Source organism: Homarus americanus, unplaced genomic scaffold (assembly GCF_018991925.1).
Source record: "Homarus americanus isolate GMGI-L3 unplaced genomic scaffold, GMGI_Hamer_2.0 scaffold54443, whole genome shotgun sequence".
In the NCBI taxonomy this organism is placed as follows: domain Eukaryota; kingdom Metazoa; phylum Arthropoda; class Malacostraca; order Decapoda; family Nephropidae; genus Homarus; species Homarus americanus.
The window spans coordinates 6,354,251-6,367,261 of NW_024750852.1; the positions used below are offsets into that span (position 1 = coordinate 6,354,251).

At 32.5% G+C, this 13,011-nt stretch overlaps 1 protein-coding gene across 5 annotated transcripts in view; it reads right to left on the minus strand.

The window, feature by feature from the left end:
• Positions 1–913: 913 nt before the first annotated feature.
• The window catches only part of LOC121854314, a 66,131-nt gene continuing 54,033 nt past the window's right edge, over positions 914–13,011 (minus strand). For 3 of the 5 annotated variants that reach the window (XM_042348906.1, XM_042348908.1, XM_042348907.1), the window contains exons 4-10: positions 12,500–12,673; positions 11,829–11,934; positions 11,139–11,299; positions 10,617–10,694; positions 9,467–9,542; positions 8,798–8,863; positions 914–3,054 (exon numbers count right to left, since the gene is read on the minus strand). In XM_042348906.1, coding sequence (XP_042204840.1) covers positions 3,038–3,054; positions 8,798–8,863; positions 9,467–9,542; positions 10,617–10,694; positions 11,139–11,299; positions 11,829–11,934; positions 12,500–12,673 — 678 coding nt within the window. In that variant the 3' untranslated portion in view covers positions 914–3,037. Of the gene's footprint in view, positions 3,055–8,616; positions 8,629–8,797; positions 8,864–9,466; positions 9,543–10,616; positions 10,695–11,138; positions 11,300–11,828; positions 11,935–12,499; positions 12,674–13,011 lie in introns of all 5 variants that reach the window. The other 2 variants (XM_042348909.1, XM_042348910.1) reach the window with 2 other exon arrangements.

Below are 13,011 nucleotides of genomic sequence, written 5' to 3' on the forward strand. Positions count from 1 at the left end.
TGGATTTATTGCCTATAAAGGCCAATATTTTGACCATTACATTTTTAACAAATAACTTGTAGTTATTAACTGTTTAAAAATAATTTAATGTTTCTGCCAATCCAGATAAGCAGTTTACTGGATTCTTGAATGTTTGAGTAAATGCACTGTAGAGAAAGGTGAGGCACTTCGTAAGTGTGTCAGTTGTTGAGTCTTTTTCTTGATTCTGTTCTTTGGAAAGGAGGGGGTTGATGCTTGGTCAGCATGGTTGACAGTACCAACCACGTTAATCAGTGGTTGAGTCATCTTTTCCTGAGGAAGACATATTCTGTAACTTGTGATGCCGAAGTAAAATACAGGGGGGTCCCCAACTTTTGGACGTCAGATTTACGAATGCCCGCCGATACGAACGGGGTTAAACTTAAAATTTACAGTACAGTATTTTATTTACCCGAGGACTTATTTTTTACTTTCATTTCCTGTATTTTGTCATTGTTTCTTTTTCCTCTTAAATTAAGTGATTTTAGATGTATATAAGGACTTGGGCTATGATATAGTGGGATTTTAAACATTGTTCTGAAAGTACGGTATTGAACGTAGCATGTGTTCCGACTTATATACAAATCCGACTTAAGAACGTCCTCAGGAATAGAACCCGTTTCTAACCCAGGGACCTCCTGTACTCATACAATATATACAATATATTCCCAGCACTTACTCACAGAACCAATGATTGCAATTTCGTGTTTTACTGCTAACCATTTAGGGTTCCCCTAGTGGGTCCAATTCCAAGGAGATAGGCAGTAGAGCAGTTAAGAGTTACTATTTTAATCAACCTTCACCTATGTACGACCAGTAAGGGTCTTCTTTTCTTTTAAGTGTGTTTTGCTCTCAAACATGTAACATTTGGCATGTGATAATGCAAAGTCATATACAAGAACAGAGATTTTATTTTATAAATAGGTTTTTGACATCAAAATAACATTGTAAAGATTCAAAATAATATACAATGCAGAAATAAGCATCACAGATGAAAAGTTGAAATACTGTACATATACTGTACTGTACTGTATCAATAAAATTCAATATTAACAAGCAAACATTCATACAAGCAGTGAAACTTTTTGTAGTGATCCATAGGGTAAAATTATCTTCATTCATGCCATAGGGTAGCCAAAGTAATTTTTAATGATCATAAAAACAACTACTGAACCTGTTTACAAAAGGTTAAAACTATTTACTCAACAAAAGTTTTAACACAGTGACACCTGGGTACAGTAAATTAATTGCATGAACTATTGGGTACTGGTACTGCACTGTAGACAGAGCACAGACAGTGTTACAATACACATTGAAGAATTATGTACACCACTACTTGGTCAAAACTGCCCAGGATTCCTTATAAATATAGAAGGAAATTTATATCTTAGGCATATTTGTGGAGAAGCTGTGTAATATGAAGTTCAAACTGCCCAGCTATATTCCTCTTCATGCCACTTTAATGTGTTATCAAATAATGGCAGTGACAATTAATATGAAAATGTTTGGAAAAGTACAATCAAGTTTTCATATTTTGTTTTATTCTATTCCAGTTTTGTTAATTGAATCCTTGAACGGCAGTGCATGCATATCTAACATTTACAATGGAACAAAGCACTATAAGGAGAGATAGGTCCCACCCTCATCCAAGTCCAGAAACAAGGAGGATGAATTTCTGGTCTGCATACCCATGGAGGCAATGGTTGAAGATTAGTGATGATAAATAATGTGTAATGTATGTATGTACTGAAGCAAGTTTATTCTCTTGTTTAAATTAATATAAATTGTGTATTTGAGGGACATCTTACCTATGAAGATTTTGGTAAGAGATATCCTGAATTTTGGGGGGAATACAACAGGGCATAGCTGAAGCTGCTTGTCTGTCCATGGTAGATAGCTATTGAATAGTTGAAGGTGCCAGTGAGAGTTGAACTTCTTCTTGCATGATTTTATAATTCTTGCAAAACCTACCCTAAGCTTATGAGTCACAGCAGCTAAAGTTTTCAATTCATTTATCTTACTTATACAATAGTTCAAGCCACACACACACTCACACACACACATATACATTTAATACAGCAATTGCACTTGGGCTTCAGGAAATAGCGAAATACAACTGTCAGCAGATCTTCGCACTTCAAGCATAGCAAATTCTCAACATTATAGACTTGAAGTTTAAATGAATACATGTTTAAATTCTGGAGGGTATTTTGTGACAATGAGTATTTTTTTTCATAAGGATTCCAAAGCATTTGTTAGATATTATGGTTATGTCTTGAATATCCTTACTTTATTTTTCTAAATCAGTATTTTGCTTAGAAAGTTCAGCAGTAAAGAAAATAACAGATACAGGTGGAAAAGGCTCTTTGGTTATCCAATATTAAGCTGTTTAAAATTTTACTCCTTTTTTTTTCATTTAGATTAAATTTACACATTGTGACTCCTATTGAAAGGTACCTTAATTAAGTAGTATATTTTGAGATATGTAATCACAGAAAATTCACAAGAATAAAGGCTATAGAAATAGAACATCAGAATACTATGGTAACATACACATCCTTCTGGTAATGTATCTAATTAGCTGTGACTAGTTAAGTCATTTTCCTGTTTACCTAATGGTATTCAAGTAGAGTATAGTAAAATGCATTTCTTAAGTTATTAAACCATTTTCATTTTCCATCCAATATCTTTTTATATCATAATACATTAGGCCATTGGCACAGATGACTAGCTGCTATAGGAATTCCTATATAGTCTGTTTATTAAATCACTCCAGTTTGATGATTAACTATTTAAAAGTTCATTTATAATCTAAAAATATAAACAAATGGACAAGGTTCATTTATATGTCACCCTAAAATAATGACATGCACTGTATGTACAGTCAACTCTGACTGAGACTACATATAGGAGTGTGTGCGGAATGTCTCGGCTTCAGCTGTCTAAAGGGTCATTAGCATTGATCTTCCCCCAGCTGCCAACCACCAGTGTGCCTGGCTGTTCTCAATACAGCACAGACTCATGATGGACACAACACTGCAACAAAAATATCTCCAATTAGCTTGGGTTTACTCAGTTACAAGGCACAAAAACTGCAAGATAAAAATCCAAATTAGTTTGCCCCAACTACTAATAACAAGGTAATAAATATAATTACAGTTTTGCTTGGTGTTGGGGTGTCTGAAGGTTTTGTTTGTGAAATATTGATTAAGATGCTATCCTAAAAGCACAAGTCTGACCAACGAAAGAAGCTGGGCAAATATACAGAACTAATATAAAGCACTACAGTATACTGTACAGTACAACTTTATGTTTATTAATATCTTACTACTCTACACAAAACAATACTACAAATTATTATGTTACTGGGTTTGGGCATGAATCAATATATAGGTTTCAAACATCTCATATTTTCTTCAAGGACAACTAAAGGTATGTTGGAGTTTGTAACCACCTCCATATCATGTACAGTCAACAAAAAAATTATCTGCACCATTTCAGTGTTATACAATATGACGCACCGGACCAAGAATTCTGACAAACGCTCTGGGTTTCTGCCATATGATGATTAAAATTGTTCTATTTTAAACTGATTCATTATACTGTATTCCTTTATGGCAACTCATTCCTTCTGGTTAAATTCATTGCTACATTGGCAAATGTAGGTGATATAATAAGAGGTTTCGTAAGCTCCTTTCATAATGCATTTAATTCTTTACAGCAACTCATCCCCTAATGTGAAATACTGTGCTCTATGGCTTACAAAACGTAGTAATGTAATCTATATTGTTCTCTCTCTTGGGTGAGGTTTTATATTTCATCCAATATTGTTACTATAAATTAAATACAGTATAAGTTATAATACCGAGGAGTTACAGAACTTCGCTTCATCTCATATCTGAAATTCCTATACAGCAACTCATTTCCTATGGTCAAAGACATTTCTTATGTGGGTAATACATTGTAGTATAGACTGTATTGATATACGGGTAATGTCTTCTCATTAAGGTCTTCTATGTATTCTTGTTAATTTCTCTATCTTGTATATACTGTATGTGATATACAAGATACAGTATTGTACAGTGTATCACATTTGTTACACAGTGGATCACACAATCAGAAATACCAACCCTACCAAATGAACACGACCTCATTCACAGTGATCATTTCAAAAGCCATCAGACCCAGGGGTGAAAATTTCTAGTCTTGGCTTATATTGGCAGCCTTGCTTTCCTGTTATGGCAAAGACCATAAGTGGACTTGCCAGTTACACTATCCGTTACACCATGAATCAATATACGCTCGATCAGTTTTACGTTGCGAAAAAATTAATACAATTCACTGCAATGCGATGAATAAAGATTAGTTTTACGATAATCGCTACCCAAAAGTTTTTCCTGCATTGTCACTGCTGTGAAAGTGATGTGCAATTAACTAGCAAAATTCTGATATATGAGGAGACAATCTTGGAATGGTATAACACATGTGACCCATGCAGGATGCATGGGAGGTTCTGCCTGTCCCCAGTGATTGCCAGGCTAAGCAGCTGAATGTCTCACGTCACTTAGAGGATGGTTTGAGTGTGGAAGAAGCTATTCTTTGTGCAGTATCTCAATAAAGTATCTGCCAGGATGGATCCAATGATTTCCAAAATGTTGCATGCAACTCGTGATACCCTGATATGGCTGGTATGCGTTGCTGTGTGGCATACTGATCCTACTAAATTTGGAAGCCGAACATCATATTAATTTTGCCGAAATAAATACACATTACATTATGATACTTATGTTAAATTATATACCAAAGAAAACGTAAGTCCCAATACGTATCTTCCGTAGTCTCATGTTTCACACAGTATGTGGACAGATGCTTTTTTTTTTAGATACTGTGCATAAAATAATATATACCCTGTAATAGATTTATATAGGTTTAATAGGATGAAAATTTTATGAAGATATTTTTTCCAGTAGGTATTGGTTATACTGTACTGTAAGTCTGGTCTACCTCTTGTAGATGAAATCCAAGTTATCTGGGTAAAACAACAAAATTAAAGGTTAAGAAAGAACAGAATAGTCAGAGAAAAAATTAAAATATGCTTCAAAGCAGAATGTAATGAGCACAATACCCCTGTATGTCCAAAATAGGAAATACGACTAGGTTGGTCATTAACATGGCGTAATAAAGAAATTTGGGGAAGGAAGCCAAATATAAATATAAATAAAAGTGGTCTAATAGAGAAAAGAGTGTAGTCAAGTGAATAGGTCAGGTGAGTATTTAGAGTTCAATACAAAACTGTATTTCAATTTTTTTCCTGTAATATCAAAACATCTGTATATATATATATATATATATATATATATATATATATATATATATATATATGAACAAGTAAAATCAATACAACAGGGATCCAAAGCGTTGCAGTACATGTCATTTTCTAACGAGCAAAAGTACAATTTCGGTAAATGTAACTTCTGTTTATTTAAAATTATTCCACCACATTTAATATTTATATGATTGATTATATTCATAAACCAAAGTTGTATCCTTAGACATCTTAATTAAACACAATATGCTTTCTACATAATGAACTTATGAACTTACACATAGAGTAACAATTGTAATGGTTGAAACTTAGTTATTCCAAAATACAAATTAAACCTTGTGAAGCTAAAGCCTAATGTTAGTAAATGAATGATATTTACTGAAATAACAGAATACAGTACTGGAGGAAGGTTCACATATTATATGTTAACTACCTCTTCAAGGTTCACTTGCATCATCCAACAGATTTTGGTTAAGTGACCTCCATGCAGTAAAACTTGGTTTATTAATAGGGATTGATCATATATATATATATATATATATATATATATATATATATATATATATATATATATATATATATATATATATATATATATATATATATATATATATATATATATATATATATATATATATATATATATATATATATATATATATATATATATATATATATATATATATATATATATATATATATATATATATATATATATATATATATATATATATATATATATAAAATTCAAGAAAAATCACGAAAATTTTTGGATGTTCCTTACAGGTGCTGCCACTCAGCTCAACCCTGTGACTAATACCTGTACTGTACTGTACAGAGTATCCTGGTATTTTTGTGGTGGAGGGAATGCATGATGACAGCACTACAAAACAACTAAAATAAAGGGAGTGCATGGGGGTGTGAAATAGTTATGTGACAGACGAAGTTATGGATATTTCATTTGCAAAATTTATATGGAAATTCTAATTAATGTGTCTCTTCTCATTGCAAAGGTAAGGTAGTCTTTGCAGTGAAAGGAATCTTAATTTGTTCTTGATTAAAAATAATGTTTTGTAATAATAATAAAAATTACATACACTGATGTAGACTTCTATTTATAATTGTTTTGTGTATAACCTTCTTACTATTTGAAACAGGGTGGCAAATATATGTCTTGAAGCATTTTTGTAATGTCACTTTGTAAAAGCGAGTTTTATTCTATGTACAGTATTACTTAGTTCCACATATTTTCATATCACTTTTTCAGTATACTGTACTGTATCCTGAATTTTTACTTGCCACTGTCTGCATACATGCACTTCATAAGTCTTACAAATGTTCGACAATTTCACATTAAATTCTGGATTGCGCTGCACCATTTAATGAAAGTCTAGAAACATGAAATATGCACAACTATGTCTTTTGAGGTTCTCCTCATTTGGTTTGGATACTGTAAGATCCCCTAAAGCATTCTTTTAACTTGAAAAATGAAGGGGGATTGAGTACAGTACAGTATAAAATATGAATTGTAAACTAGGCAATAATTCAGGGTTAGGAACCGAGGTGGCTGCTAGGGCACGGATAGAGTGAGTGCAGAAGACTCTTGCAAAGCTAGCAAAAATTATTGTGTGGATTGTCTTATATTGTATGAGATAAACTCAGATGTTGTACACTGTAAGGACAATTAGAGTACAAATTAATGGTAATTATTTTTCGAGAGGTTAGAGGTCAGTATTGTGTAGATGTGGGCCTCTATCAGGATACCTGAAAATTTGAAAGATAAAATGCTGAGCTACTTTAACAATGTGATTTTTTTTAAATTCTGAGCGAGGCAAAAAATATAAACTTTACAGAATACTTTTCAGTACACCTGTATTTTAAAAATTTGAGAATATTTAACTGAATGGCATAAAACTCAATTAAAAAATATTAATCTATATAAATTCTCAACATTCTCAGCTATCACAAATTTTATCTTATTTTTTACTACTGTTTTCTACATTTTGTATTTTAATCAAACAAATACTGACATGACAGAGTTATAACACATGACAGTGACACGGTGCAGGACAGGGAAGTGTGGTGAGGGGAAAGCAGCACATCATGTGGTAAGGGATCAAATTATTAGACAGGCTAAATTACCACAACATTGCAAGTACCAAGGGATTGTATATTATCCTACAACAGTATAAACATATTAAGTATAACAGTCGTTTCTTTCAACATGCACCCATTCCTCTTGCTAGATTTATCAAGCCCTTCAAAACCCAGAAATATTTGCATCCTGTATTATGTTTATAAAGATATTTTTGAAAACCAGTGGGTATGCTGTCTTTATCTTCAGGATTATGAGAGCTTAAAAAATTACTGATCTACAGTATCCCTAACTAAAACTGTTTGCTTTTAGAAAACTTCAATCTTTAATTGCTAATTTTCTACTATAACACCATTCCATAATATCAGACATGAAACTCTACTTACAAAAAATTTCCATATTATTGCAACAGCAACAATAACAAGTATGTCATGCTTTATCAAAAATATTTTGAAAACTTCAAAATCTGCATCCATCCTATGATACGATAATCAATCTTAGTTTAATGAACAACTACATGTACTTAAAATGTAATGTTATACAATATCAGCCATTCTATATTTTGATCACTACCCTCTCAACAACTGGTATGAAATAGAAAAAAATATAATAGAAAGCCATGTAATGGTGGCCAGAAAAAAATCCACCCAATATTTCATGATTCCATTAGTATAAAACTGACATCATGCATCTTTAGACCATGTTCGATATTATACAACATCCCGACTGGTTACAAGTCCTGGTTACATTACATTTTGGATTTTTATGCCATTTACTGTGTTGTGTTATAATGAGGTGATACAAATGAAGACTTCTTTATTACTGTACTGTATTTTTTCTTTGATGCTGAGGTGTTTATCAGGCTTGTTTTATGGTAAATATTTACATTTACTATTCCATTATTAGACAAATAAAATTTTTATGAAAACAATAAAAAAATCCACACCCGGCTAATCACAGCTTATAAAATGTAAAAAAAAAAAAAAATATTGGCATCATGCAACCATTCACCCATTTATTATGCTAATGATTCCTCACGACAAGTCAGAAAAGACATATAGTAAGGGAAATGTAAAGCAAACTACATGAATTTTCTGTCATGATACCATCTGTGTGGATCACAAAAACTCGGGTTAATTTATTCCTTGGCCACCACATAAACAAGTTGAAGTTTTACCTTAACTATCCACTTTCCACCGGGGAGAAATATAGATGAATAACATAAATTTTTGTTCACTAGCAGCTTCACACATTTGGTAGATCTTCAATTATTAAACAATTTTACAAATACATACACGTACTGTACTTGGGAAAATCAATACTGTATTGCACTACCATCTCACTGGAGCCACACTAACCTTTTAAGATGTAATCAGTGAGTAATGTTGGTACTGTAGGACTATCCTCATTAATGGCCATCAAAACTAGAGAGAAAAAAGTGTCCAGTATTATTACCTTATGAAAACCAAAGAAGCTACATTTAAAATTACAGTATCTTCAAATATACTGTAATTACATTCCAATGATTTCTTCTTTGAACAGAGACAAATGTCATAATGCCTCAAAAATTATTAACAAAAGGGGAGATTTATTGATAAAGTTAACATATATATCTGAGAAATAGTACAGTATGAGTACTGTACTTTTTATGAACTTAAAGCAGACCTCAAGCCAAAGTTGGAAAGGCAAGAAGTAAAAAAGTGGAAGAGGTATGACACACAGGAATGTTCCCATATTTTTTTATTGCAAAATTCTGGTATATTGTATTCTAAAAATATTTTCATCTTTGTTTTTAACTTTCAAGACTTACAAGTCTTAAACCTTATCACAAACCACCATAAACACTAAAGTGATAGTAGGAATTATTATCATTATCACATACAGCATTCAAACAAGATCTATAAAAAACCCTAGGTTCTATAGGTAGTGAATTTCAAGTAAACAATAAATTAGCTAGAGGAGAAACTTAAAACAGTATGCCAATTTAAAAGGACTACAGTATTATAGTGAGTGTCATAACAACTCACTCTTAATGAGGATCTGAAGCGTTGGATTGTGCGGGGGACCATGACCCACGTCGTAGGGAATGACTGTAGTCAGATACTGCAGGGAAAAAAACTTAATAATTAACAGAATATACAATAAATCTGATACTAATATTTAAGTTAAATATACAGTACAGTATACACCTCCTTAAAATACATGGCAATTTGTTAAAAAAAAAAAGAAGTCAAATACTGTATTTGTACTGTATAGTACATACAGTACAGGGAGTATATTAAATCTCCATCCCCCTTTTGGATGACAGTTGGTTCTTCAATAATTCATAAAAAATGTATTTAATTGGTAAAGATGTAAACCTACTCATCAGTCAGTGCCTAGTTGCTAGAGAATGTTATTATCCCTGCTGAAGCAATATAAAAAGAAGCAATGTACATACGATGTTTAGTAGAATGAGATAGCTGTAACTTTAAAATCCTGGAGATGGAAATCAAGGCTTCAATGTACATCTCATCTCACAATAGGCACTTTAATGTTAGATGTCATCCTAAGTCAAGTAATGTAGGAGTGGAATATACAGTTTTAGGGAATACTGTAGCTCACTTTTACATCTATCCGAGAGGTTGTCACTAGGATGCCTCTTGGTTGAGCAGTATGGGAGAAAGTGTACAGTAAAAGGTCATAATTAATTATAAGTCACAGTCAATATACACATCTACCACATGGTCGGGGGTCTTAAGAAGTAAGAATAACTAATAAACAGTTGGAGGAGATAAAAATAGGGCATAAAAACCAATAGTACAGTATATCCTCTCTGGTAGGGTGGACACTTAATATAGATACCATAATGAAAGACTGATCCATGCTTAACATAAAGAAGTAATGAAAAAAAAAAAAAAAAAAAAATATATATATATATATATATATATATATATATATATATATATATATATATATATATATATATATATATATATATATATATATATATATATATATATATATATATATATATATATATATATATATATATATATATATATATATATATATATATATATCTTATGGAAATACAGTATGCAGTTTTAAAAATAATGCTGAAATGGCAAACTCAATAAACTTGTTCAACTAAAAACAAAACAAAAAATAAGACGGCCACAGTAAATTTAAATCCACCTTCGGATCTGTGCCATTTGGTCCAACCTTCTTCTGTTTCTTTTTCTCCACATTAAAGTTCCGTCTCTTGTTCTGCACCTGTTGGAGACAATAGTACACAACTGTGTATTGGCTACATACTTATTGTAAAATATTTTCTGTCAAATTTCTTTAGAAAAAATCTTTAAACGTGTGTAAATATGTACGGAATATCACAATTACAAATATCAATAATAAGCAGCTCTTTAGCATTTTTTTATATTACATTACTTTGTTTATTCAGTATTTATCAGTGCTGGATTTACAAAGGGGCCATTGGGGAAATGGCTTTCATAGTCAATGGCACTAGGCCCTGCCAAGTCTAAATACGGAACTGGTATTTACCATACACATAATGTTAAATGTTCTCAGTTAAAGTATTCTTGTACAATATCTAACTTAATGTCTCTGATGATATTTTATCACAACTCATTACCATGCAATGTTTAAGTACAGTATTAAAAAAAAAGATAACAAAAAACTTAAATCATTTATTCTTCATACCTGAAGGAGAAGGGAGATAAAGGAATTCTTGAGTTCCTTCTCATATTCCAGTTCATCCCTTAGTGCTAACTGGTTGATGAGTGTCTCGGAGTACTGTCGAATTACTAGCTCCAGCTCCATGAGAGACTCATTGAGCTCAGCAACACTCATATTCTTTAACTCTGTCCCAAAAAAATTGTAATTGATAATCCATACATCATCTTTTTTTGTGTAAATAAGAAATCTATTGTATATTATTACAGTATACATGTACTGTATATATAAATATATTAAAAAATGAATGATACAGTACATTGCAAAGCAGAGAAAATAGGGATACAAAGCAAGTAAAAGAAGATAAGGGTAGAGTGTACTGTGCACTACAATAATTAAATCAAATTAAAATTATTGATTTTTCTCAGGAGAGTACTATATACTGTACTGTGATGCATACTGGAGAGTATGTCTTTTGGTGCAAAGGAATAGGGAACTTTTCTAATCTAATATGTATTTTATGTCAGCAATCCACATTTGGTTGTCAATGTGTTAAAAATTATACATGTATGTGTAACTTATAATTTTTATGAGTTCAAAGAAACAACAAACACAAGACAAGAAGCTAAAATAAGTGAATTTTTCATTTTAACTATTTCTACAGTGGCTGCTTGGTTACATACTGTCTCGAGCCGGTTATCAAGTTACTGAACTTACTTTCTGCAAAGAGTGGGGCCGGAAAAGGTCGTGATGTGGATTCCTGTGAATTTTCTCCTGATGATGAAGTCTCCTCCCCGCCTTCATCCTCAGATGAGCTTCCCTCCTGTGGAAATAAATATACTCTATTGTATATTCATACTGGCTTGGGTATAACGCTTTCTTATTTTACTCAAACTAAAGTGTACAGCACTTGAAAGAAACTTTTTTTTTTACTTGGTAATATGACATATACTCAAGCTTAACTTGCTTAATAAACCATGGATTTTAAAAGTCAACCCCAAGCTTCACCTGTGGGCCTGGAATCACGCAGAACAGACCGGTTGAGACTGGACACATATACTGTACAGTATCTCATTGTATGGTTTAGATGTTTATGAGTCAATTGGATTACTAAGACAAGGGAGTGGGATATGGCCACACAGTGCTAGTACTGTACTGGTTCACCCTGGATGTCCAGCACACATTGCCTCCTCAAAGTGAATTTTATCCTGGTACAGTACTAGTAAATAGCTAAACCAGTCCTGCCATGATAACCACTGTGCCAACACTCCCTTAAATTACTAAATAAATTATGTTTGATATTAAACAGATAATAGAAATAGTAAATACTCTACTCATGACCAAACATCTAATGCAGTATCTGTTAAATTGACTAACTTTCCACACACCTGCATGATATCATCAATTTCTTGAATAACCTCCTCAGCACTTTTGACAGGGTCAGCAGTGAGGCCATTGAGGATCAGGTGGTGTAGGTCAAGGTCCTGGGCCACTTCTTCCTCCTCTTCGGCATTCTCATCTGTCCCTCCATCAGTTTCATCTGCCATCTCACCAGGCACATCCTGCACAAGTACAAAACACATTTGTGTAATTGCTTTATACAGTATAAACACAGATTTTACATTCAATTGTCCAGTCCCCACTCTTTAAAAATGGGTTGGTGATAGGAAGGGCATCCAGTCATAAAACTTGTTTCAATTTGCCTAATGGCAACTAGACACCATGCCATCAGGTAATCATTGCTAACACATGCAAACATTGAAAATGGCCATAAAATGGTGAAGATGATTATATGTTGGCAGATTACAAGAGCATCATTATCCTTTGTTCACATGGGTGGTTAGAATTATCTACCATTAGTGACTATCCTATTCAAAATAAAGATTCAACTCAGCTTTTT